Raw genomic sequence first — 27,440 nt, forward strand, 5'->3', positions numbered from 1 at the left:
TCCCTAACTACAGGGCCCTTTCCACATGAGCTCTTGTAAGCTACCCACCCAACGTGTGACACAAGCAGATTTTTTTTTTTTTATTACAACAGAGACCACTGAACCAAAATATAAAACAATGCCAAAACAGCAAGGAAAGAGAATGTGTTGCTAAAAGTACAGCAGGTTACTTTGGTTATTAGCCCTGCATTTGTAGCAGCTGACGTTTTCATTAAGGTTTTCCTTTTCATTGTTACATCTTGAAATGTATTTTACATTCCAGACACGAGAGCCGTGTGACCTGGAGTGAAAAGGGGCAGAGAGAATATAAAATTTCCAGTGGCTTACTAAGGAAAATTCTTTGTGTACATTTGCCAGACAGATATTTGGGGAAAACTGAGAAAGTTAGGGGATCCCTGAAGCAATGTAGCTTTTTATTCCAAGGTTGTGGAATTATTTGTTTGCCCAAGAGGGCTCCCCCATCACGGCATGTGAAAATATTTATATCCAGGGGAAATCAGAAGCTGCTCCCTTTGCTGCAGTCTCGCAGTCGGCTGTGCAAGGTCAGCATTTTGGTCTTTTCCAGAATGTGACAATTACAGGAAAAGTCATAGCTCTGCCCTGGAACATCAGGCAGGAGCTTTATCTGCTTATTTTTCATGGAAAATTCAAACCTTTGTTAACATCACTGTGAAAACTTATTTCTTTGGAAAAGTTAAAAGCCTCCGGCAGCTTTGCTATTTAAGATTAGTTTCCCCTTAACAAAAAGAAGAAGAAAGAATTCGAGATCCTATGAGCCACAACTTCTAAATGGAAATGCTGAGGAAAAGATTTAGCGACGAAAGCTTTGTCTCGGAGGAAAATCTGCAGTAACCACTTGAAATACCAGATGCCTTAAAAGCTGGCGCAATCATTTGTTAAGCGCCTGTGGTGAGAACCGCAGCCTTTTCCCCCAGATGAAATGGATGTCTGCTTTAGAATTCTCTCAAATTTTCCAGCCTAAGATACACATGCTGGAGGTGGGAAAATGATGCCCCGCTGCCATTGGACCCACTCTTTTTTTTTTTTTTTTTTTTTTCTGAGATGGGGTCTTGCTCAGTCACCCAGGCTGGAGTGCAGTGGCGCAATCTCGGCTCACTGTAAGCTCCGCCTCCCAGGTTCACACCATTCTCCTGCCTCAGCCTCCCAAGTAGCTGGGACTACAGGCGCCCGCCACCACACTCGGCTAATTTTTTTTGTATTTTTAGTAGAGATAGGGTTTCACCATGTTGGCCAGGATGGTCTCGATCTCCTGACCTCATGATTCACCCGCCTCGGCCTCCCAAGGCAAAGGTAAATGCAGTTTTTGCCATTACTTTTAGTGGCAAAAACCACAATTACTTTTACACCAACCTAGTAATAATACTATTATCTTATTACTATTATTATTTTGAGCCGGGCCCTCGCTCTGTTACCTAGGCTGGAGTGCAGTAGTGCGATCACGGCTTACTACAGCCTTGAGCTCCGTCCTGGGCTTAAGCAATCCTCTCACCTCAGCCTCCCAAGTAGCTGGGACAACAGGTGTGCACCACCATGCCTGGCTAATTTTTCTGTTGACAGGGTCTCATTATGTTGTCCAGGCTGGTTTCAAACTCCTGGCTCAAGCCATCCACCTACCTCAGCCTCCCAAGTGCTGGGATTACAGATGTCAGCCACCATGCCCAGCCACTTTTTTCTTCCATGTTTTCTATCTTTGTCAGATAAGTTCCATTCTTGCCTTTTCAACTTTGACAAGCTATCCCAAGCAAATTACATTTGACCGGGTTTCAGATGTAGTTGTTTTTTAAGGCTTGGGAAAAACCAGTGTGTTTTGTTTTGTTTTGTTTGAGGCAGTGAGGAAAGGCGATCAGGATTCCTTAGACCCCCTCCAACTGGAATCAGATCCAAAACTTCATAAAGACCAGGCTTTTAATTTCCCCCAAGGCACAAAACCAGGAGATGATTTTCTCCATTTTACTTTTATTTCGACAAGAAAGGAATTGAGGGTTTTTCTTGAGGCTCAAATAACACTTTTCTAAAGCTGCCAATTTAAAACCCCACATTTTATGTCTTTGAGCAACATTCCTTTCTAATCAACACTGGTAGTTCGTTGGATCACCCTGTGGGCTGGTCATATTTACTGAGAAGTTTAGTATTGCAGGGAGAAGCTTAGCATTTTTAAATCCCTTATCTTTTTTTTTTTTTTTTTGAGATGGAGTTTTGCTCTGTCGCCCAGGCTGGAGTACAATGGCGTGATCTTGGCTCACTGCAAGCTCCGCCACCCAGGTTCAAGCAATTCTCCTGCCTCAGCCTCCTGAGTAGCTGAGATTACAGGCATCCACCACCATGCCCGGCTAATTTTTGTATTTGTAGTAGAGACGGGGTTTCACCATGTTGTCCAGGCTGGTCTCGAACTCCTGGCCCCAAGTGATCTGCCCATCTTGGCCTCCCAAAGTGCTGGGATCACAGGCTTGAGCCACTGCGCCCAGTCTAAATCTCTTATCTTTTTGGATACAGAATGAATTTCCTCTGTGGCTCACACCTGTAATCCCAACACTTTGGGAGGCCGAGATGTGTGGATCACTTGAGGCCAGGAGTTTGAGAACAGCCTGGACAACATGGCGAAACCCCATCTCTACTACAAATACAAAAATAAGCCGGGCATGGTGACGGGTGCCTGTAATCTCAGCTACTCAGGAGACTGAGGCAGGAGAATTGCTTGAACCCAGGTCGTGGAGGTTGCAGTGAGCCAAGATCGTACCATTGCACTCCAGCCTGGGCAAAAAGAGTGAAACTCCATCTAAAAAAAAAAAAAGGATTTCCTTTCAAGGATGTTCCCCCAGTAAAACAAAATGTTCTAGAAAATTGCCAGTGGACTGTTGATTCTGTTGTCCTCTTTCATTTAAGTGTCCTAGCTATTTCACGTGCCTCTGCAAAGTAATAGTAAGAGTTATTATTTATCAAGTGCTACCACATATCGGATGCTGTGATGGGCCCAATCCTGTTTCCCCTCACAACTGCAGTGAGATAATCTTTTGTTCTTCCCCATTTCACAGATAAGCAAAACCAGGCTCAGGGAGCTCAGTTAAACTGCCCAAGACCACACAACTACGGTCGCTAGTATGTGAGCCACTTTAAATAACTTTGGAATAAGTGAATGTTCCAAGTAAGTAAATAAGTTAACAAGTAAATATGTGGAGTAGCCAGGATTCAAACCCAGGTTAGCCGGGAATCACAACCCTGGCTACCTCTCTGCACCAGTCTGCCTCCTTTTCCAGCAGCATGCATTCATATGGCTTTCATCTTTTTGAGATTTTCCACATGTACCTGTTCATTTGTTCATCCCATCAGCCCCTGGAGTGGGACATAGCTTCTGTCCTGTGTCACGGGAAGGAACAAAGGCCCCTGAAGGTTAAGAGTGTCAGGTTCCCAAGGAGAAGGCAGAGCTGGAAGCAAGGTCCTTAGTCCTTTCTGCTGCCCACGGGGGTGAAAGGTTGAGAACAGGGCTGGCAGGGAATCCTGAGATCCCGTCCTTCCTCTTAGATTCAGCCCTCCTGGCCCATGAACATCAGTGGGTGAAGCCTATTTCAGCTTGTCCTTGATAACACTACATCCCTCCTGTGTGCTGTCCAAATAGAATTGTGCAGACACACATACACCTGTGAGGCTGAGCCTCAAGGGGGTCTCCAGGTACCTAGATGACAATTGCGTGACTTGGCACAGCCCTGAATATGGAGGCAAAGCCCTGGGTTGACTGAGAACACCAAAGGCCTTTGCAACTGTTGCCTCACTTATTTTCATCCCCATGTTTTCTGGTGCTGGCCTTCCTTGGAGCTTCTTAACTAGAATTTTATTTCTGATGACCACTGAGCCAGCTGCACCATGGACCATATACGGGCTCACTTGCTACATGCCTCGTGTCACCTCCAAGAAAGGGGCCGGACAGCAGGGCGCTAGGGTGTGTTTTTAGAGCGTAGCCTTTGGTAGGGGATGGTGCTAAGGGACCACAAAAGTGTTGTTGAGGATGTAGCCCACCATGGATCATGTCATCCTATAGGGTTCAGGTTCAAGACAGCTCAAGAGCGGGTCCTCCCTCCCTCCCACTCTCAACGGGATTTAAGATACAGGTGTTCGTCCCGGTGCCTTGCATTTTGCAGATAGAAAGCTCAGGCTAGACTCTGCACAGGAGCAGGAGGAATGCACAGAGAAGTTTGAGAGCCTGGGTCTCTTCTAGCAGCGTGGTTTCATGCCATGTTCTTCAAAACCCATGGAGGAGGTTCTGCATGTTTGCCCCTAGTGTTACTTTTTAAGCTTAATGTAACTATTGTTGAAACTGCTAGGAAAACCCACCCTTGCTCTCAACCTTTCACTCATGTGGGTGGCAGAAAGGAGCTTTTGAGTGTGGTCTAGACCAAATGGGAACCCGGTGGGGGCCACCGGTGCTTTGCTTCAAGCTGCTGGGTAGTTTTGTGCTGATCTCAGGCTGCTGCTGCTCCTGCCTTGGCTGCAGTGGTCAAGATTGGGGAGGAAACTGCTCTCCTTCGCTTTCTTTATGCATGTAACAGGATCTTCTCAACACTGTATCGCCAAAGCAAAACACAGAAATAATTTGGTGGCTGAGGCTGTAACTAGCCTTCATAACCTTATCTGTAACACTTTGGTTCACTCAGTCTCATTTTTGGCTTTTTATTGGGTCAAAGATACACATTTTAACTCATAAAAGAAGAGCATACTAATAACCCATTACTGCTATCCATTTGACATACTGAGATCCACAAGAGATTTAATTTGGATTGGGAGAGGAAGGGTTCTGCTGCTACGTAGAAAAATCAAAGAAGTTAGAAAAACACTGATCTACCAAGTAGAGCAATGTGCTTAGGATTAAAGAGCTGGATTCTCACCAAGTTTTGCCAGGGACCAGCTGTGTGATCTTAGGCAAATCACATCACTTCTCTGGGCCTCCATCTCTTTGTCTATAAAATGGGAAGGTTGACCTGGTAAGATCTTTTTTACCTTGAAATTCTATAAATGTTTCTAACTCCATTCCCTTCTTACCTGACTTTTCCAGCAGCACTTTAGCCTTTAAAGATCCGTGGTCATCACTGACCTCAGAGCCCTTGTCTTTAGATTATCTTACTCTGGTTTTAACTCGATGGATCTGGAGCACTTCAAGAGCCAGATTGTTTGAAACTTTAATGGGGTATACCCCTGCTTCAGCTTAACATTATTTTCAAACCAACAAACATGTCCATCAAACACGTATATTTAAATGACATTACATCTGTGTGGGCTGGAGTGTTTTTCCCGCCTCAGCGGCAGCCTTACTGCTACACCGTTCCCCAGATCTGTTTGCAGAGCTGCTGCGTTGTACAATCCAGAGATGCTGCTGTTATACTCTGCATGGAGGTAGTCAACAAGACAGCGCTGCCTAATTATGAAGCGTCTGTGGCACCGGTGTACGAAGGTGTATAGAAGTGTATAAAAAGCACCCAAAAGAGCAGAAACTTGGCTGGGCATGGTGGCTCATGCCTGTAATCCCAGCACTTTGGGAGGCCAAGGCAGGTGGATCACTTGAGTTCAGGAGTTCGAGACCAGCCTGGCCAACATAGTGAAACCCTGTCTCTGCTTTAAAAAATTACAAAAAATTATCCGGGCGTTGTGGTGGCCGCCTGTAATCTCAGCTACTCAGGAGGCTGAGGCAGGAGAATTGCTTGAACCGGGAGGGCGGAGATTGCGGTGAGCCGAGACCACACCACTGCACTCCAGCCCAGGTGACAGAAAAAGACTCTATCATAAAAAAAGAGAAGAAAGTGTATAGAAGACACCTAAAGGAGCAGAGGCTCAACTTTTTCGATCACGAGAATATTCTACTAAATGAATTTAAAAGTTCTTTGGGCCTTTAAGGGGTTTAGAGGAAGAGTGCTTTCCCTAAAAACAGTGTTTCAATAATAGCAGAAATAACAACTGCAGCACCCCTCATTCTCCAAAGTCATCCTTCCTTTAACTGTGGCTAATGAGACGCTATTGGAAGATAGCATCCAGGGGGCCAAAAATCTCCCAGGTTTTATTCACAATACCTGAGATCTTTTCGTAACTATTCCTCATAGATGCTGGAAAAATAAGAGCCGCAGTTTCTAGCTATTGTAGATTCTTGAAAATGACAGTGACCCATGCTTAAAGTTTTGTTTTGGTTTGGTTTGAGTTGCCTGCCTGGGCTGGAAGGCAGATGATTGATGGCAGCTGTATTGATCAGACCAAAATGAAATTTGATGTGAAACAGGGCTGGAGGAATGCAAACTTCAGGGAGGTGGAAGTGGAATTTATTACACCTTAAAGGAGACAGCTGGCATCTAATCCACAGCGGAGCCCATTTGGCCTCTCTTAGGCAAAGTACCTTTTATAATCACACAACCCAGGAGTTATTAAAAGAATGTGTGCCTGCTGAGCTTTTAGCTCTAAAAATGTACCTTTTAAAGGAAACCTCAAACCTAGCCTGATAGGAAGTCTGTGCTCAGTATGGTCGCTGTCCCCATGGGATACAGCTGGGGAAGGGGGTGTTCTGGTTGGTAAACATACCAATTTTGCAAGAATCTGAACACTTCAAAATATGCTTAATACGGAAACCACATTTTGAACCTCTGATTACCCTCTAGAGCTATTGTGAAGAATAAAAGAAATTAAACACATTACCTGCTTAGAAGAGGCCTTGACACACAATAGGGGCTCAGTAAATGCTTGTTGAATGAATAACAGAATTATCCCACAAAGTTCATCTAATTAACATTCTTACCAGGTGACTGGAGGAGCAGATAAGCCATAAACCAGGAAAGATACGCATCAAAGAGGGTATTACACTAGGACTGCAAGATACGGGCTTGTTAGGTAGAGACTGGGCATTTTACAGTCTCTAAAAAGGGAAGCAAAATCAACCAAATTCCATACTTCACCAAACACAGACTCGTAATAGGAGTGGAATTTTCCTAGCCAGGCTCCCATAGGACGTAGGAGAAATTTTCCACATAGGGAAGGCCTCGATGGCAGGGTCCATCATGCTTCTCCTTCCCCATCCTGGGCTTGCCTCTGCAGATCGGATTCCAGATTCGCACTCGTGTGCAGGACCTGGGCCACGGCTGTATCTTCCTGGTGCAGAAGGCAGGGGCCCTCCAGGTCTGCCCCACAGACAGCTACACCAAGAGGGAGCTGATCGAGTGCGCCCGCGCTGTCACGGAGAAGGTAAGGAGCGGCCCTCGGTTTAGAGCCACAGGAACCTGCGCTGGCTCTCAGTGATCCGCGTAATCAAGGACAAAAGCAGGAAACTAAGCAAAAATGAACCCAGCTGACTCAGCTGTCTCACCCCGATCTTCCCCACTGCTCAGATTCTCCCAGGAATGGGGCGTGTCAGGAAGCTGGGGTGATCATAGGCCCAGAGAATTTGAGGACTTAGAGGGTCTCTCCCATGAAGGTCAGGCCCTGGCACTCCCCATTCTTGTAGGGCTTTCCCGTGGGCGGATTGTATCAAAGTCCCCATCAGCAGCCAGGTGCCCTGGTTGGGGGAGGCCTGGAGCCAGAGCCCTTTCCTGCAACCCCTGTTGACACCATCTTTCTTCTCAAGGAGGCTCCTGAGTGCTGAGGGCTGAGTCAGGAGGAGCGAAAATCCCTTTGGTGTAACCTCTCATTTACAGAGGAGACAGTGAAGTAGGGGTGGGTTAGGCCACGTGGGGCAGTGGCGTGTACCTTTGTGGAGAAGCAGAAACTTGCCCTCAGTTTTCTAACTGGAAAGACACTTGTTTGTAGAGAGATTCCCATGGGGTAGTGAACACGGCTCTAAGATCTTAGCTAAGGTACTTCACCTTTCCACAGCTCGATTTCCTCATCTGTAAAATGAGGATTAAAATATATAATGTCTGACTCAGAGAACTGCAAAGATGTACTGTGCTGATATGTGTAAAAGTGCCTGGTGCAGTACCAGACACATACTCACACATTTAATAAATCTAGCGACTGTTTTCTCAAAACTTTCCTCCAAACTTCTTGTTCCCCAGGCAGTTTTCCCCAGTTAACCATGCCGTACTTTGAGTGTTTCTTCATTCCCAAGTAGCTCTTTTATTCTCCCCCAGTATGCGAGTCTTTTGCTTTGCTTTTTGTCTCAGAATCATTTTTCAGGTCAGCTGTTTGGCAGGCTGCTTGAGGTACAGGATAAAGCATCCAGGCTTGATAGCTTTTCCCCTTCCCTTCACTCTGGTTCGTAGGACATAGAGCTCTGTCCTGTTTAGAAACTTGGCAACCGACTTGAGGGGCGGGCAGGGAGGACCCTCAGCTGGAAGGTGCTGCCACAGAGACTGCTCTGTCCGTGGCCCTCCCTGAGGCCAAGCCACAGTCTGGCCTTCTCCCGTAGCCCACAGGGCTGTCCAGCCTCCTGGGACTCCACAGACGAGGAAATAAATCTCTCAGCTGGAGGAAGGCATTTGCCTGCCTTTCAAAGCCCTTTCTTGTTATTGAAGTTACTCTTGCCAAATTCCCCCATAAAAGGCCTTGTAGCGGGAGCATCAGGAAGGGAGGAGAGGGGTCCAAGCTGCATACTGTTTGCAGGCATGGCCAAGCAGCTTGATCTTCCTGAGCTGGCCTGGGCCCTGCTCCCTCTCCCGGCTGCGGGTCCCTGATTTGGGATACCTGGAGGGAGCACCAAAGGGGAGGAGGTGGCCCATTCCTAGCAACTGGCCTTTTGACCATTTCTTGCTGTGAGTCCCTGTCCTCTATGCTTTGTGTCTTGTTATATGCCTTGATGGTGTGTATAGTGCACCCACACACAGCCACGACTTGTCTGCCTTTGTGTCCTCAGCCCCTAGTGACTAGCAGATACTCAGTAAACACCTGCCGGCTGGCACACCCTTCACAGAGGGTGGGTTGCTATTTCTGGGCTCTTTTTCTTTCACCCTGGCTAAGAACGTCTCCCACACACACACACACACCCCTTCAGGCTTCCCATGATACTTGTCTTGGCCTTTGTCATGCATCCTCTGAGGGGCTTTCCAGAACCTGGATACCTCATTTCCAGGCCAGCTCTATGCCAGTCTGACTTGTCTTTTCCTGGTAGGACCTAGTAGCATTTAAAAGAAAGGCAGATGAGGAAGAGAAACAATTCCTCGTGGGCTGGTCTCAGAATGTGGTAGGTACCCAGGAAATGGTCCCTGTGCCCCTCCTGCCAGACTGTGTCCACAGCCTCTGCTGAGATCTAAGCAGCACTGGGGACAGAGTGTCTCATACTCCATGCCTCTTACTGGCACAGTGACACAGTGACTCCCCTGCCCTGGTCAGCATGTTTTAAGAAATACATGTACGAAACATTGTCAGATTCTTCTTTGGGTCATAGTCAAGGGTAGCGGGTGTGTGCACACACAGATTAATACGAGGGCTCCTGGACTCAACGAGCCTCCAGCCACTAGCCTGACACATGGAATTTACATTGGGTGCAGTGGGCCATCCTGAGGGCAAGAACCGTGTGCTGTGGGATCCCAGGAGGCTGGACTGTCTCTGGAAGAGGAGAGCAGAGGGAGGTGTCCAGGGCCCAGCTGTTTCGCAGGCTGCTTGAGGCACAGGATGATACATCTGTGTTTGGTGGCTTTTCCTTCTTTCTTCACTTTGGTGTCTTGCAGGCCAAGTAGTTCGGTGGCTCAGGGAGAGGAGCAGGAGGCATCGCAGGCAGAGCGCGGGCCCAGGGTGGAGAGGTGGGAGTGTTTGGGAAAGTCAGGAGCTGGCGGATGTGGTGAGAGCCGGGTGAAGCAGACACATGACCAGAAAGGGAGTTCAGCCAGGGGAGACTTGTAAGCAGGGTCTTAGCGTGGTCAGGTTTGTGTCATAGGAAAGAATCTTGGAGCCCTGAGGGTGTATGTGGTGGGTGAGCGTGACAGCACAGGATTTCTGACATGGAAGACACCCGAGTGAACTTGCTGGGCCCTCAGGGCACTGAAATGATGGTTCAGGGGTGGATGATGGCTCGCAGGAGTACTAGAAGTCGAGATCCCCTCTAGACTCCAGCCCTTCTGAACTCCATTCTGGAGAATTTCCATCCCAGTGAAGGAGTGATGAGTGGTGGCAGTGGCCTATTCCTACTGAAAACCTAATAAAAGGGGATGTAATTGCCACACCTTTCACAGGAGCCTAATCCTTTATCCCATTCTGTGGTTTCAGAAACATAGTAGTAATTGAATAAACAGCATCTGCCCTCTGCTGAGCACTTACTGTATGCCAAATGCCTTGCTAGACACTTTACACATATTTTTCTTCCTACTTAATCCTGTCAGCCCTAATAGGGCAGAAATAATGGCCCCATTTTACAGAGGAGGAAACTGAGGTTTGGAGAGGTAAAGCAGCTTTGCCTAAGGTCACATGGCCTTTAAATGGCAAAGCTGGTATTCAGACCAAGGCCGTTGACTCCAGACATGTGCCTATAACCCCTAAGCCACATCATTTCCTAGGAGATAATTCAGTATTTTCAGAATCTGCTTTTAGGTCCTGTTCTCTCCATTTCCTAGCTCCCCTCACATTCCCTTTCTGCCTACAGGTCTCCTTGGTGCTCTCAGCTCTGCAGGCCGGGAACAAAGGAACCCAGGCATGCATTACAGCTGCCACCGCTGTGTCTGGGATCATTGCCGACCTGGACACCACCATTATGTTTGCAACAGCGGGGACGCTAAATGCAGAGAACAGTGAGACCTTCGCAGACCACAGGTACGTGGGGGTCCTGGACGGAGAGAGGTTCAGGCTGGCCTGCCCCTGAAACTCATGATCGACTTGGAGACGCCACCTGGGAGCCAGAAATGTAGTTATCTGTTTTGATTTCAACAAGATGCACAAGTTGGGAAAGTGAACCATGTAATCAGAATAAGCCCCCTTTGCCAACTGTAAACACAGTGTCGTGGTTCGAGCTTTGCCTTTGACAGCCTTAAATCCAGCCTGCTACAGCGAAGGACGGCTTTTAGACCTGCCACATTCTGAGCCAGAGAGCTGTTCCTCGAACTGCTGGCCAACCCCAGCAGGATTGGGAATGGCGGGGGCAGGCCTGTTTCGCGTAAACCCTGTTTTGGGAAACCTTGTCTGCTGAGCTTGCCCTGAGCCTCTCTATCTGCTGCTCGGGACCCCTGAAACCTCGCCACATGTCCAACACCTTTCTTCCCCTCTGCAATCCAAGGGCTGGGCTAGGAATGCAGTTCCCAGAGCTCTGCTGTCCCTTCGCAAGCCCAGCCTCTGATCCTGAACGAGGTGCCCCAGCCCACATGTCCTCACAGTCACTGAGACTATGAAGTATTTTAAGGGACAGTGGGAACCACAGAAAAGCAGCTGACCTTTCGTTGAACTATAGGGCTTGGGAAGGGAGCCGGGTTAGTGGGCCTGACTCTTTCACTGAAGTTTTCATGTCAGTCGGCTATATGAATGAGTACTGGTTGACTTTCTTCTTCTCCCCCCAGTTTTGCATTTGTGAAAGATGAGAGTCCCTTGGTAAGGGGAGGCGTAACACAGCACTTCTCGTCTTCAAAGCCCTTTAACAAAAGCCCCATGTGCGGGATTTCTTTTCTTCTTGAAGTAATCAAGCTTTGCCCTCTGTCTCTCCCCCTCTCCCCTGCCCCTCCTGGCTCTCTCAGGGAGAACATTCTCAAGACAGCCAAGGCCTTGGTGGAAGACACGAAACTACTTGTGTCAGGAGCTGCGTCCACTCCTGACAAGCTGGCCCAGGCGGCCCAGTCCTCAGCAGCCACTATCACCCAGCTCGCAGAAGTGGTCAAGCTGGGGGCAGCCAGCCTGGGCTCCGACGATCCCGAGACCCAGGTACCAGCAGGGCCTGGGGAGTGCGTCCTCCTGGTCTTCCCGTGAACGCTGCACACTACGCCTCAGAAGCGGCCTAAGGCAGAACAGGAACTTTTGAAGTAGACAATGTGTGTGCGAGTATGTCTGGTTTGAGGAACCGGTAGGAGGCAGTCATGCAAGCGAGAGAGTGGCACAGACTGTGGTGGTGGCCATGGGGATGGAGACAAGCTGAGGGATTTGAGGAGAGTCTAGAAGGAAGGCTTGGCCTGGCCTGGGGAAGGCTGGAGCACAGCATGCCTGAGGGAGGGGGAGGAGTGAAAGGCGGCTCCTTGTGCAGCCAGAGCAGGGCACAGGAGCTCCCTGAAGGGAGAGCTGGTGTGGGCAGGGAGATGGAGGTGATGGAAGTGCTGGAGCCACACGCAGGTAGAACTAGTGAGTGCTTTTGAGCCTGCCCAGGCACGGGGCTGTGGGTTCAGGGACTGTTGCCATAGAGATAGCGACTGCAACCACATGAGAGGAAAAGCCAGGGGGTCAGGGCAGAGCCCAGAGGAATCCAACATTTCGGACCACATTACCGTGCAAGTGGCGCAGGAGACCGAGAAGCAGCAGCAGCTGCGGGGAGGAAAGCTGCAGGTGCCGTGTTGCCAGGATGGTGTTTCAACCCATCAGAGATAGTGAGAGTCAAGAAAGAGGGAAGTCTGGGAAGGTTATTGGCCCGTTCCAGTAACCACTGAGTGCCATGGAGGACGTTGGTGTCCCCAGCTGCTTGTGTGGAGTGGTGGCGCAGCAGCCAGACAGGGGTGGGGAAATGAACACAACACCTATAGATGGCCCAGGTGAGAACTTTGGTTCTCAAGGAAGAGAGAGAAGAACTGGTAGGCTAGGGAAGGACCCTGTGCTTCTGTGACCTCTGCTTCTGATATTTGGCAATTTCATTGAGATCACCTGCCTGTTCCTTGGTCCCCTTCCCAGACCATTGCTCCTCAAGGACAGTCACCACAGTTTGCTCATCTTTGAAACCTGCACACCCAGCACAGCTCCTGGCACATAGTGGCTACTGGCTACTGAACAAGTATGTGTTCACCTATTGTTGAACTAACAGCCAACAAAAGTCATTAATAAATGGATGATGCCTGTTCCCAGAGCGCAAAACTTAAAAAACAAAACCAAAAAACTCTGTTCTCTCTATTCCCAGAACCATCAAATGCCAAGCACTTCAGTTTTCACTCCTTAAACCATCCTCAGGAAACTAATCTGTCTGGACAAACCTGGTTAGAAACCCCCTGCCATTCAGTGCCGCCAGGAGATGCAGTGATTGTGCGGCTTCACTTGAGGAGACCGCCTCGTTCCCTCACGGCAAAACCCTTCCCTCCCTGACACCCATGATTGGAGCAGAGCTCCGAGAGGAAACATTCCTTATGCTACCTTTTCATCCTTTCTGGTGGGTTTCTGATAACATCAGAGTTCAGATTGGCTGCCTTTTGGAATTCTATGCGTTCACAAAAGCCTCCGCTACAGGTGGCGGGCGCCCGTAGTCCCAGCTACTCAGGAGGCTGAGCAGGAGAATCGCTTGAACCCAGGAGGCAGAGGTTGCAGTGAGCCGAGATCACACCACTGCACCCTTAATATGTTTTCACATTGGAGATCCCAGTTTATCTTCAAAACAATTTAATGAGGTAGATGGGGCTAGCACGCTAATTTCACTGTGGGTGAGAAGCCGGAGCCACACACACAGGCATGGCATAGTGTGGAGGTTAAGACCGTGCCCTCATGCTCACCAGACTCTGAATCCCAAGTGTGCCACTCGTAGACTCCAGGAGTGTGGACAGAAGGATTGTGGTTCCCACTTGAAAAGGTGGTGGCGAGGAGTAAATGAGATAATGTGTGTGGAGTGCTTGGCTCAGCGCCTGAACACTGCCCTCAGTAAAGGGAAAATGTTTTTATTATTATAGAAATAGGAGTTACTGGAGCTACTGGACTGGGAACACTTCAGTGCAATGCCCAGTATTGTGTAATTCCCATCTAGACCTGGTACTTTTCACTCTAAATCCAGCACTTTGAAAAGATGATCTGTGGTCTCTGTGAAATTAGAAAAGCAAACACAGATAATGCATCACATCCAGGTTTATGTGGGAACATACCTGCATCTTCATTCCACAAGTATTTACTGAGTACCTGCTGGGTGCTCGTCCCTGTTACAAGCGTGAAACAAAGCAGAAGTCCAGGCTAAGCCTCCTGGAGCTTTCATTCAAGTTGAGGGAGAAGACAGATGACTTACAAGTGAATGAATGATAAAATAATTCCACCTACTGATAAGTGCTGTAAATAAAACGGCAACCTGACAGTTTCAGCAATTGTGGGAATGGGCCCTTAGCTGAGGGATCGGGAAAAGCCTCTGAGGACATGACATTTGAGCTGAGGCCCAGTTAGAACAGCGAGCAAAGGCCCTGAACAGGAATGAGTTGAGATTTCCCATGGAGAAGAAGACAGGCCGACCTGTGTGCCTACAGCAGAGCACCCTCATAGCCAGAGAGTTGGGCAGGGCTGCTGTGGGGCCTTGAGGGCTGGGTCAGCTGGGGATTTTTACTCAGTGTTCAGGGTGCCCATCAGGAGTGAGTGGTGTTGCCTCTCTGGTGCCCTTCGTGCTGTCAGAGGCAGCTCATCTGCCAAGTTGCTGTCTAGGTTTTACATAAGCTGCACGTTTACACCTGACTTCTCTGTTCTGGCTCGGCTTCAGCCTCCCCTGGGCAGCTTTTCAAAGTCCTGAGTCCTGTATCAGAATCGCCAAGGGTGGCTTCCCAGGAGGTCTGCCATGCTGCAGACTTTAGACTGTCTTTCTCATTCCCTGTGCCCTGACCTGCCCTCAGGCTGCATGCCTTGGTGAAGCCCGCAGCTGACGTCTTGGCGCCTGCTCACCTGGGCCCGGTGCTCTCTTTCAGGTGGTTTTGATCAACGCCATCAAAGATGTAGCCAAGGCCCTTTCCGATCTCATCAGTGCTACCAAGGGAGCTGCCAGCAAGCCAGCGGATGACCCTTCCATGTACCAGCTCAAGGGCGCCGCCAAGGTAGAGTGGGGCACTGGCTGGGGACGAGCACCTGAGTTCTCTTCTCACTTAAAGGAAAGAGAGGTGTCCTTGCTCATAGCATGCGATCCAGAAGTAAAAGGAGTAGGGGCTGAACCTGAGACACTGCACTACTGAGTTCATTCTTTCTTCCTGTGCAGGTGATGGTGACTAATGTCACCTCCCTCCTCAAGACTGTAAAGGCGGTGGAGGATGAGGCCACCCGGGGCACCAGAGCGCTTGAGGCCACAATCGAATGCATAAAGCAGGAGCTTACGGTAAGGAGCCAGCAGTTACCTCCCTTGGGTACCAGAGTCCCACAGCTGACCCAAGTGAGGGCTCATTTGAGGTTTTTTACCAATGAGGTTTTACCTAAAACACCTGAACTGAGAATGCCCCTTCACCTGCCTGCTGGTAGTTTTATATAATTGAGACCCCATGTGTCACTGAGTTTGGCTGGGATTGATGTGTAATTGTAATCAAGGAGTTAATTGAAAGGTATCACTTAGGACTATTCAGGTTTAGTTCCACTAAAATTATAGCACAAAATCAAAGGATTGTCAACGATTCCTGGAAAAAGGGAAAGTCAGTATGACTGCGCTTACCTGGAGCATTAATCCTGTGAACAGTGCACAGCCTCTCTTGATGCAGAGTGCTCTTGGTACCCGCACACATGCAGAATTGGAAGTCTGCCGTTTGCTATTGGAAAAGCCTGGAAGCCTTTACCTGAGACACTTCCCTTTAAAATCCAGCTTCCTTCCGTTGGAGTCATCTGACGTAAGAGAAATTGACCTTGTTCGTTTCTGACTTGTTCCAGCATTGCAGAGTTAAGGACATTCTGGAGTCACTGCAATGTGGATGATACCTGCTGTTCTTATGATCCCACAATGGTTGTGGATTGGCTCATTCTAATCCCCACACACAGAAATATGCCGAAAATGAGTAGCTTCAAACAGATTTCTTTTTGATAGGAGGTCTGATCACAGATTCAACTTTTTGGGGGAAGAGGGATACCTGCCTTTGCTGCCAGTTGTTCTGCACCTTTAAAGAGTCACCTGCAAAGGCAACCCTAGAGCACTGGAAACAATAGTAGAGCAATTCCGCAGGGTTTGGGTGACAAACTTGGGTTTTCTTGTCATATCGTTAATGAATCTAGCCTTGACTGATGTTGCGCTCAGTTCATGCTTTAAAGGAGAAACTAAAAAATACAGGAGTAACTGAAAAACTGATGGTGCCATAAGTACCACTGTCTGGCACTCACCTGGCTGCACAGGCTGAGTGTTTGCTACCAAAATCCAGACACAGCTCCTTTTTTGTTTTTTGTTTATTTTTAATTTTTGCGGGTACATAGCAGGTGTTTATACTTAGGAGTTACATGAGATATTTTGATAACAGGCATGCAATGCATAATAATTACATCAGGATAATTGGGGTATCCATCACCTCAAGCATTTATCCTTTGTGCTACAATCCAATTATACTCTTTTAGTTATTTTTAAATGTACAATTATTTATTACTGTAGTTACTCTCTGTGCTATCAAATATTAGGTCTTATTCATTCTTTCTATTTTTTGTACCCATTATCCCTCCCCACTTTCCCACCCGCAACCTCCCACCTCCCTACTACCCTTCTCAGCCTCTGGGAACCATCCTTCTACCCTCTATCTCCATGTGTTCAATTATTTTAATTTTTGCTGTCACAAATAAGTGAGAACATGCAAAGTGTGTCTTTCTGTGCCTGGCTTATTTCACTTAACATAATGACCTCCAGTTCCATCCATGTTGTTGCAAATGACAGGATCTCATTTTTTTTTTTCCTATGGCTGAATAGTACTCCATTGTGTGTGTGTACCACAGTAGCCAAGATTTGGAAGCAACCTAAGTGTCCATCAACAGATGAATGGATACACATATACAATGGTACACACACACACACACAATATTGAAGAGATATCTGCACTCGCATGTTTATTGCAGTTTACTTCATATATATTTCATATATATAATCTTGGCTATTGTGAATAGTGCTGCAGTAAACATGGGAGTGCAGATATCTCTTTAATAAACTGATTTCCTTCCTTTTGGGTGTATACCTAGGAGTAGGATAGCTGGATCATAAAGTAGCTCTAATTTTAGTTTTTTGAGGAATCTCCAAACTCTTCTCCATAGTCGTTGTACTAATTTACATTCCCACCCACAGTGCACAAGGGTTCCCTTTTCTCCACATCCTTGCCAGCATTTGTTATTGCTTGCCTTTTGGATATAAGCCATTTTAACTGGGGTGAAATGATATCACATTGTAGTTTGATTTGCATTTCTCTGATGATGAATGATGTTGAGCACCCTTTCATATGCCTGTTTGCCATTTGTATGTCTTCTTTTGAGAAAGGTCTGTTGAGACCTTTTGCCCATCTTTTGACCAGATTATTAGATTTTTTTCCTGTAGAATTGTTTGAGCTCCTTACACAGGCTAGTTATTAACCCCTTGTCAGATGGGTAGTTTGCAACTATTTTCTCCTGTTCTGTGGGTTGATTGTTTCTTTGCTGTGCAAAAGCTTTTTAACTTGATGTAATCCCATTTGTCTATTTTCATCAGCTATACTATTCTGGAGTAGATGTTTTTTTCCTTCAGCACTTTAAATATGTCATGCCACACTCTCCTGGCCTGTAAGTCTTCCGCTGAGAAGTCTGCGGCTAAGCATATTGAAGTTCCATCGTGTGTTATTTGTTTCTTTTCTCTTGATGCTCTTGGGATCCTTTCTTATCCTTGACCTTTGGGAGTTTGATTATTCGACTCCTTGAGGTAGTCTTCTTTGGGTTAAATCTGGTTGGTCTTCTCTAACCTTCTTGTACTTGGATATTGATCGCTTTCTCTAGGTTTGGGAAGTTCTCTTTGCATAAACTTTCTACCCCATCTCTTTTTCTACCTCCTTTTTAAGGCCAATAACTCTTAAATTTGTCCTTTTGAAGCTATTTTCTAGATCCTGTGGGCATGCTTCATTATTTTGTATTCTTTTCTGTCTCCTCTATGTTTTCAAATAGCCTGTCTTCAAACTCAACTAATTATTTCTTCTATGTGATCAGTTCTGCCATTAAAAGACTCCTATGCATTCTTCAGTATGTTAATTGCATTTTCAGCTCCAGAATATCTGCTTGATTCTTTTTAATCACTTCAATTTCTTTGTTAAATGTATCTGATAGGATTCCGATTCCCTCTTTGTGTTATCCTGAATCTTGAGTTTCCTCAACACAGCTCTTTTGAATCCTTTGTCTGAAAGGTCACACATCCCCAGGATTAGTCCCTGGTACCTTATTTAGTTGATTCAGTGAGGTTATGTTTTCCTGGATGCTTATAGGTGTTCATTTGTGTCTAGACATTGAAGAGTTAGGTATTTATTATAGTCTTCACAGTCTAGGCTTGTTTGTACCCGTCTTTCTTGGGAAGGCTTTCCAGGTACTCAAAAGGACTTGGATGTTATGATCTAAGCCAAATCTGCATCGGGGGGCACACCAAGCTCAGTAACACTGTAGTTTTTGCAGACTCACAGAGGCACCACCTTGATGGTCTTGGATAAGATCCAGAAGAATTATCTGGATTACCAGATAATTACTTTCTCCCAAACAAATGGAGTCTCTCACTCTGTGCTGAGCCTCCTGAAGCTAGGGATGGGGTGGCACAGGCACCCCTGTGAACACAGCTTCTGACATGCATAGGCAGGCCTAATGGTGGTGATCGAAGAGACTTGAAATTTGGAGCTATGCTGGGAAACTACGGACACGTGGGTTATTCTAAGTGTACCAGTGTGATTTAAAATTCACCCAGAGGCCAAGCGTGGCGGTGCATGCCTGTAATCCCAGCACTTTGGGAGGCTGAGGCAGTAGGATTGCTTGAGCCCAGGAGTTTGAGCCCAGCCTGGGCAACATAGGGAAACTCCATATCTCTACAAAAAATTAAGAAGTTGGGCGGGTGTAGTGGCATGAACCTGTAGTCCCAGCTACTCAGGAGGCTGAGGTGGAAGAATCACTTTAGCCCAGGAGGTCGAGGCTCCTGTGAGCCGGGATCACTGAATTTTATGCCGACTGAATAAAATTTACCCAGATCGTGGGTTTCCATGCAACATGTGTCATGAGGATCACATTAGTGTGAAGGACTCTGCGTGTGGCCTTCATTCCACTGTAACATTCAAGGGTGAAGTGGGGATTTGGGATCTTAGACTGCTTAATTGCAGCTGCCCATTTTCAGGGGGCAGTGATGTTTGACAGTGGTTGGCATTCTGTGGGATACCGACTGAGCCCGCTCTTCTGCATCAGGGAGGCCTTCCTTGCTGAAACATGGTTGCCTAGGGCTGAAGACAGGGCAGCCCCACCTAGGCTAGGGGCCCTCATGTAGGGACAGATGCACATTCAGCACACATCCAGGGTACCAATTGCTCATGTTAGAGAGCCAGAACAGATGAGCATGAAGCAGAAATGGGATATTGACTTACCATGATGAATTTATTTCAGCCTCTCTAAAGGGAGTGGGTGGGTAGATTGCTAAATAATTCAGAGTGTCACCATGGCACACTCGACATGAACACCTCTGCACAATTATGCAGTTATATTTATAAGACAGGCTAAGAATAGAAGGAACTGATGCTTCATTTCCCCCAACCTCACATCCCCTTAGAGAGAGAGAGGTGAGTCCTGAGTGATGCGGCCAGGTCAGTCCTACCCTGAAACCAGCACTGGAACTGAGAGTTTATGGAAACTGCCAAAGCACCAGCAGGGATGGGGGAAGAGAACAATGAAGCCATGCAACAACCTTTCACAGGATGGGTAGTGTGTAAATATTGGGTGTCAGTTTCTGCAGACCAACAGGTGAACACTCTAGATACGTCTCCCTCACCATATTGTTCCCGTGAATGCTTAGTATAGGACAAGAGGTTTGTCCAGGAGAATCTTGAAAACAAGAACCATATTACTGTACTCAGATTTCTAATTTCCTGCCATGCAACAGTTTCTTCCAGTTACTGGCTCAGATTTCAGACACAGGCTACAGCCTGGTTGGAGAAGAATAAATTATTTTTTTCTTTTCCTTTTTTATTTTTTTAACCTCTCTGTTTCTGACTTCCAGTTGTTCCAGTCAAAAGATGTACCTGAAAAGACATCATCACCTGAAGAATCCATAAGGATGACGAAAGGCATCACCATGGCGACAACCAAAGCCGTGGCAGCTGGAAACTCGTGTAGACAGGAGGACGTGATTGCTACTGCCAACCTGAGCCGGAAAGCCGTGTCAGATATGTTGACGGCTTGCAAGGTAAAGACCTTGGCATTGTTTTGGATGCATAGATGATTCTCTGTCATGACTGGGTTGCTTGGTGTAGTCTGAAAACGGGGAGGGGCTCAGAACCTTAAACTTTGTAATAAAAATGCACACAGGGACAGTTGTGGTGGCTCATGCCTGAAATCCCAACACTTTGGGAGCTGAGACAGGAGGATCGCTTGAGACCAGGAATTTGAGACCAGCCTGGGCAACACAGTGAGACCTCATCTCTTAAAAACATTTTTTTTAAATCACCAAGTGTGGTGGTGTGCACCTGTCGTCCTAGCTACTCAGAAGAGTAGCTATAGCAGGAGGATCACTTGAGCCCAGGAGTTCAAGGCTGCAGTGAGCTATGATTATGCTGCTCCACTCCAGCCTAGGTGACAGAGCAAAACCCTGTCCCTTTAAAAAAAAAAAAAAAAAAAATGCACGCTGAATATGGCATATGCACCAGCCTGTGGGAAATGACTCTCTAAGGCAGTTTTGTGTTTGAGAGGGGATGGAGTCAGCCCTGCTGGCCCTAATCCTCCCACTTCATTCTAGTTCTTCCTAAATAGGCAGGAGGCCTTTTTGCAGAGTGTGGTGGAGGCCTCTCCGAGGGTGGTGGATAGGGACTGCAGCACTTGGTTCCAGCTCCTCCAAGTGGAAACTGTTCGCTCTTCTGCTGGACCCTTTCTTACCTCCATAGGTCAGTCATTGTGCACTAGGAGAGGTGTTGCCATCCCCGGGGAGGAAGTGAGTTGGAGGAATACAGCGGAACTTGGGGAGCTACTTTTCGCAGTCTGTGCTAGACATCTTGGAAAAATTCCTCTGCTCCTTGGGTGGATAGTTGGGGCAACTGCCCTGAGCCTGTGCTTGGTGAGGGAGCTGTGGAGACCCAGGGTCTGGAACCTTTATTTTTGATCTATTAGGAAAGTGAACTGTAAGAGCCCCCACCCCAGGCCTTCACCCTTCTAGGGACAGCCCTGCCCCCAGGGACTCTGACTTCTGCTCTGCGATCGATTGATGATCCCCTGCCATGGTGAGTGAGGGCGGGCACTGACCCAGAATTGAAGACCTGCTCCTACAGCGTGGGGTCTGAGGGAACAGAGCCATTCTTTGTGGTAAAGTGAGTTCAGCTGGAGTTGCTGCTGCAGGATCCAACTCTTACATCTTCTTGGTGGCTCCTCAGAAGGAGAGGGAGGTACAGAAGGGAGCAACGAGGGAATTTGTGTGCAAGGGCCCAACCCTGGGAGACAGTACCACATTTACGGGACCCCTGGGTGTGATGGAGGGTGCAGAGAAGAGGGTGGGCTGGAAGAAACAGGGCTGGAAAGACTCCACTTTCAGAAAGGACCCAGGGCTGCTAGATCAGGGAGTTAGGACTCTGTCTCTCTCTCTTGAGGCTGCAAGTATTGGCCACTTTGATATGCTCGATGGAGTCCACCTACCAGAAGTGATAACTGCCAAAGGGGTTACATCCTCTATCAGAGAGGAGTATTTACCTAGCAAGATAAGGCCTGCGTGCATTGGGGTGTACACACACGGCACCCCAAAATTTTAGAAGGGCTGTCATAGATAATCTCTCATTTCATCCCATATGAGAAAGGCGAGAGTAATGATTCTATTTGTCACATGATGAAGTGGGCTCAGAGAGAGAAGTGGCATGACCAAGGTCACACAGCTATTTACTATCAGAACCAGAACTGAAATTGGCTCTCCTGCGTCCTCAGCCACTCTGCTTCTGCTACTCAGGGCCTCCCAGATGTAGTGCTCAAGGTCGCTATGGTTGATGCGTGGCAGACGCTTTTGTCCCCAAGCTACAGACATGAACAGGGGAAACTGAACAGAAAAAAGAAAACCATGATTAAATGGTCTTTTTAAAGGGAATGCAGCTCAGATTTTTAAGTCTCTTCTAACATGTGCTCCCCTGTTTTCTGGGGAGGAGCTCAGGTAGAACAGTGTGGGTGCTGTTTGGCCATCCTCAGCTCCTCTCTGTCATCTTGGCCCCAGGTCACATTATCTGGGCTTTGCAGGACAAGGTAGCAGCCAGAGTGCTGAAGCCTGAACGTCAGCTTCACCCACCAAAATCAGACTCGACAGGAGTCACTGCTGAGCCCTGATGCTCCTGTTAGGATAGGACTGACTTAGCGAACTTATTAACATTTCTGCTTCCCTTGGTCTCCTGTATCCCTCACCCCTTTGCAAAAGGAAATGAGGTCTCTGGCCGAAAGGGAGTGCATGCAATAATGCATAGACAGGAAAACTGGGGTGCTGAGTGGTAGTCAAGACGGAAGCCTTACATGCCAAGCAGAAGGGCCTAGTCGCCCTAGTCCAGCTCTGCCTTTTCCCTGGCTACCCTATTCAGCCCACACACGGAGGGGCAGAAAATTACATACTGGCTCATCTTAGAATGGAAGGATTACTGCGGTTCCTTAGGCAGAGAGAAAGACTTACCTAAACCCTAAGTTAATTCTCATGCGTATTTCTTTCTGGTCTTACTTTCATGTGCACACGTGTATATTAGATGTAATTTTATATCTACTATTATGATTAATGTTATAAAGCTATTTCTGTGTTGCTATATTGCTGACTTTTTAATGACTACAAAGTACCGTTAATGAATATTATCTTCCCACTGTTGACAGATATTTAGGCTGTCTACATTTTTAAAAAATCATGAACTTTACTGCAGTAAACATCTTTGGGCATATCTGTTTTTTTCTGTGCTTTGGATTATTTCCTTAGGCAAGATTCCCAGAAATAGAATTAGTGGGTCCAATAGTATAAGAGTTTAATTAGTGCCAGATTATTCTCCCAAAGGGTTCTACCCAGTTACAGAGCCCCCAGCAGTGCACGCAAGCACCTCAGCTCCACCTCACCCACTCCCTGCACAGGGGCTTGCACATAACCTGCTGGAAGTGACTCTTTGAGTAGCATCTGGGCCTGTATCTTCCCACAGTGTTGTCTCATCAAACAGACGCGGGGCCTTGTGCCTCTCCGTTCGCGGCACAGGGGTATGAGGATGAATAACAGGTGATGGTGGGTGGCTGGGAGCATGGTTCTTGGTTCCTGCCTCTGAGCCCATTAGTCCTCAGATGAGGAAAACCTAGCTCATACATAACATGCTGGCCATGAGAATTAGCCCCACTCTGTCCAGGGATTGGGGGGAAGTCAAGGCGGGAGCCCAAGGTATTCCCATCAGCACTCCCGTTCCTAGGAAGAGGGGCTTGAGTGGATAAAACATGGATCCTGGGCTTCACCCTCAGCCTTTACCTTTTGTCCTAATGTGTGATTTGTATTTGTCCTGATTAGTGATATCTTTGTAGTTTTAGGTATTTCTGCAAGCCCTTCAGTTTCTTTGCAGAGGGAAGCTGTAGAAGGAAGGGGTAGGGTTGCTAGTTTTAACAAATACAAAATAGGGTGTCCCATACTTGCTAAAAAATTTTTTTCATCGATTATCTGAAATTCCAATTTAACTGGGTGCATTTTATCTGCTGACTCTGAATGGGTATCCCTTCAGAAATGATGTAATCATGAATGACTCAAGTTAGCAGGTCATAAGTACAAGAAAAAAGCTCAAGATGCTCTGTTAAGCATGTGTGCTGGTTTGTGTATCTCGACTTTTGTATAACATGAGATGAGTTATGGTGCCTCTAGGGTACTGGGGAGCTCGCTATCTGGAGTTTCCCAGGAGCTAGAGGGCTCGGTCACAGAGGCCTCACGGACTGTAGCATGGTCAGGCCCAGGGGTGAGAGCCTGGGCTTCATTAGCCTGTGAGCAGACAGGGGCTTTCAGGACCCCTTAAGCTGCTAAAGAGAGGCAAGGCTGACCCTAGGTCAGTAAGTCTCCAGCTGTAAGCACTGATCATGAATCTTGCTGGATGTTTTTGTGCACGTGGAATTTTTTGCATTTCAAAAAAATGTGGGGTGGGAAAAGGAGGAACAAAGGTCCAGATTGAGCTGTTTCTATCATCTGGCTGCAGGGCACTAACAAAGTCTACGCACAGACTGCATCAGAAGGCCTGCTGTGGGCAGGTGGGAGGTGGCAGGAGGATGTGGAGGAGAGATACCTCTTCTGTCCAGAGAGTCAGGGCAGTTTCTCGAGGTCACCAGGGTTAAGGTCTCCTGCCTCTGAGTCTGGGACTGCCCAATACTGCTAGCTTTTCCCATGTTAAGATTTCAACCTTCCTTTGTCTCTCCAGCAAGCATCCTTCCACCCCGATGTCAGTGACGAGGTGAGAACCAGAGCCTTGCGTTTCGGGACGGAGTGCACCCTCGGCTACTTGGACCTCCTGGAGCACGTCTTGGTGGTAAGAAAGTGCATGAGTCAGGGCTGGGGAGTAGCTGTGTCCCCCCAGCTGCCCTGGCTGATTGGAACTATGCTTTCCTTGGGAGGACCTCTCTCAGAGCCCTGTCCAGTGCCACTGTGAGGCTGGGACTGGATTGAACTGGAATCTCCCCTGGTGCACTGATCCAGCACACTGAGCTAAAAAGTGCAGTCTGGATGAAGTTGCAGTTAGAATTCAGGAAAGCCCAGTTCTCTTGTGCACCTGAAAGGCAGGATTAGCATGTAAAAGAGGAGGGAGCAGAGTAAGTGGGTGAGAGGCCAGTGCCAACCTGAAAAAGTATCACGAGGTCTTGTTCGGAAGCCCCCAGTACATCCTGCAAGGACACAGACGGCTTCTGACAGAGCCATGCCAGCCTCCGTGGCATGTTAGGGAGGCTGCCATTGCTACAGGTGACCCGCCAGCCCTTCACAACTTCCTCCCATCCTCGAATGAATGGCTTAGATCCCATCGAGAATGACTCCCCCAGCCCAGTGTGCCCAGTGTGGAGCTGGGTTAAGAAGGCATGAGCAGAAGACACCAGGCAGGGGCGTAGATGTTCATGGCGGGTGGGCTGCCCACGTGGGAGCCTCAGTTTGTGCAGTTCCTAAGGAGGCTTGACTCGCTACAGACTCTAAGGACCAAACCACGGAGCACCAAGAAGTATCTACAGTGTGCATCTGTCTCTGTTGAGTTCAGGAACCATGTTGAGAACCATGTAAGGTCCAGGGCAGGCCTCGATAGTCAGGGACACCCCCAGAAGAGAGTTGATGATGTCTCCCCTGCATCACTGCCCTTGCTCTTACCAAACCTAACAAAAGAGATCCAACAGGCCACCTTTAGATACATAATTCACATATCTAGAGGAGAAATGCCAAGCCCTTCCTTTGCTGGGCATTCTCAAGTTTTCTCATTCTGTCCTTGTGCAGCTGTGAGGCGTATAGGCCAAAGGAATGATCTGAGACCCAGAAAGCTTGTCCCTTGGTTGAAGTCACCCAGCTATTCAGCAACAGAGCTGGATCCAAATCTCAATTCTTACTATTCCCAGCTCTGTGCATTTCACTGCCTCCTTCTTAGAAATAAATTATCTGCTGATGCTAAACGTTTTAGGTCATTTAAGGGATCATTATTTTTCTTCTTTATCCAGGTAACTGTGGTCAATTCTGAAGTGCATTTTCTGGGAAAGTAGCCAGTCTGGGGTTACTAACATTGAGCTCGCAAAGTCTGAACCCTTGTGAATAGAGATCAGTGTATCATACGTAGGCCAAGGAAAGACATCTTAGCCAGTCAGCATTCACAGGCAAGAGCCTCCAGCTAGACACGTTGGGATGTAGTTAAAGTGTTCAGTCTGTAAGTGTGCCTAGCAGGAAATTCAGGTTAAAGAGAACACCAGCAAGGCTTTCCAAAGACCTCTTTTTCATTATGGAACAATATATTCTGAGTCATATAGAACTTTGTTATAACTAAAAATTGGACAATAGGGTGCAATCAGTAGAAGCCTCAAGTTCAAATCCTGGTTCTGCCACGTAAGTGGCTACATGGCCACTGTCTTGTCTGGGGTGCAGTTTCCTCAGATGTTAAACAGGCAGTGTATTAAGGATGAAATGAGCATGTCTGGAAACCTAGGGCTTTGTGGCCAAGCTAACATTTGCTGAATGCCTTATTGAAATTTGCCGGGCGCAGTGGCTCACGTCTGAATCCCAGCACTTTGGGAGGCTGAGGCTCGTAATCACTTGAGGTCAGTAGTTCAAGACTAGCCTGGCCAACATGGTGAAACCCCATCTCAACTAAAAATATAAAAATTAGTCAGGCATGGTGGTGGGTGCCTGTAATCCCAGCTACTCGGGAGGCTGAGGCAGGAGAATCGCTTGAACCTGGGAGGTGGAGGTTGCATTGAGTCAAGATCACACCACTGCACTCCAGCTTGGGTGACAAAGCAAGACTCCATCTCAAAAAAAAAAAAAGAAGTCTGCTACTGGGAAGGTGCCGTTTCTGGCTAGTGGATGGTACTTGCTAACAGTGGGCTTGCAGTAGCAGTGCCCTCTGCCTCCTAAATGGGAGCTCTCCCCCTCTGCTCCATTTCTCCTTATTTTTCCTCTTTCATGCTTTTGCTTTTGTCTTATTCATTTTGGGGGAAGGGAGGAGATACAGGGATCCTCGTATTTCTGTTTCACCACTTCTCCCCAGTTCCATTTCTGAGTTGAAGCAGATTTTCTCCAGCACCTGTGCAGCACTGATAATGTACATGACGTCTGTGGGTCCAGGCCCTGCACACATGGGCCTCAGGTTGGCGATCTGTACCTTGGCCCTTGGTGACTCATTTAACAAGAACCTCACTGTGTGGGGTCTGCCTCCAGCTTTATGTCTGACACATACACAGGCCTGGATGCAAATGGAGTGAAGGTCTCCCGTTTCACTCTCCAGCAAAAATACAGCTTATTTTAGGGAGAGGAATTCTGTCTGCGTAAGGAAGGGCAGGTGCCGGCACTTGTCTTAGGGAGAAGTTTCTCTCAGGGGAAAGGAAAACGGAGCTCTAACAGGGTCACCTCCCTGACCACATGCTGACCCTAAACCCTATCCCAGTATCTGGGAATGAGGTGTTGGATCTGCTCAAGTGCTTCCTTTCTCCTCACTTCCCCTCTCCATGCCCACCTTTTTTGGGTGAGCAAAATAAGACAAGGCTGTCTTATCTATATGGTGTGCATCTGTCTGAGGGGCGGGCAGGTGGCTGGCCTCCGCCTGAGGGGAGGACGAGAGGTCCAGGATCTCTAGGAACATTGCAGAAGGTCTGGGAACAGTCCCAGGCCACACATTCAGAGACTCCTGCTTAGTGGCCACTCAGTCGCTATGTCAGCATCAGCCCTGATGGTAAACGGCAGCTTTTTCTGTAACAGGAAGAAGGTCACTTGCTGCAGGGAGACCCAGCATCACAGGTCATTCAGGAGGTTTCATCTCATGGAGGCT

At 47.7% G+C, this 27,440-nt stretch overlaps 1 protein-coding gene across 1 annotated transcript in view; it reads left to right on the top strand.

Moving 5' to 3' along the window:
• The window catches only part of TLN2 (talin 2), a 294,008-nt gene that overhangs the window by 234,555 nt on the left and 32,013 nt on the right, over positions 1-27,440 (top strand). Inside the window, exons 46-52 of the mRNA XM_011967667.1 lie at positions 7,084-7,230; positions 10,559-10,725; positions 11,637-11,820; positions 14,739-14,864; positions 15,023-15,139; positions 19,979-20,164; positions 24,354-24,461. Of these exons, the coding sequence (XP_011823057.1) occupies positions 7,084-7,230; positions 10,559-10,725; positions 11,637-11,820; positions 14,739-14,864; positions 15,023-15,139; positions 19,979-20,164; positions 24,354-24,461 (1,035 nt within the window). The remainder of the gene's footprint in view (positions 1-7,083; positions 7,231-10,558; positions 10,726-11,636; positions 11,821-14,738; positions 14,865-15,022; positions 15,140-19,978; positions 20,165-24,353; positions 24,462-27,440) is intronic.

The sequence above is a fragment of the Mandrillus leucophaeus genome, unplaced genomic scaffold (genome assembly GCF_000951045.1).
Source record: "Mandrillus leucophaeus isolate KB7577 unplaced genomic scaffold, Mleu.le_1.0 Scaffold12, whole genome shotgun sequence".
NCBI lineage: Eukaryota > Metazoa > Chordata > Mammalia > Primates > Cercopithecidae > Mandrillus > Mandrillus leucophaeus.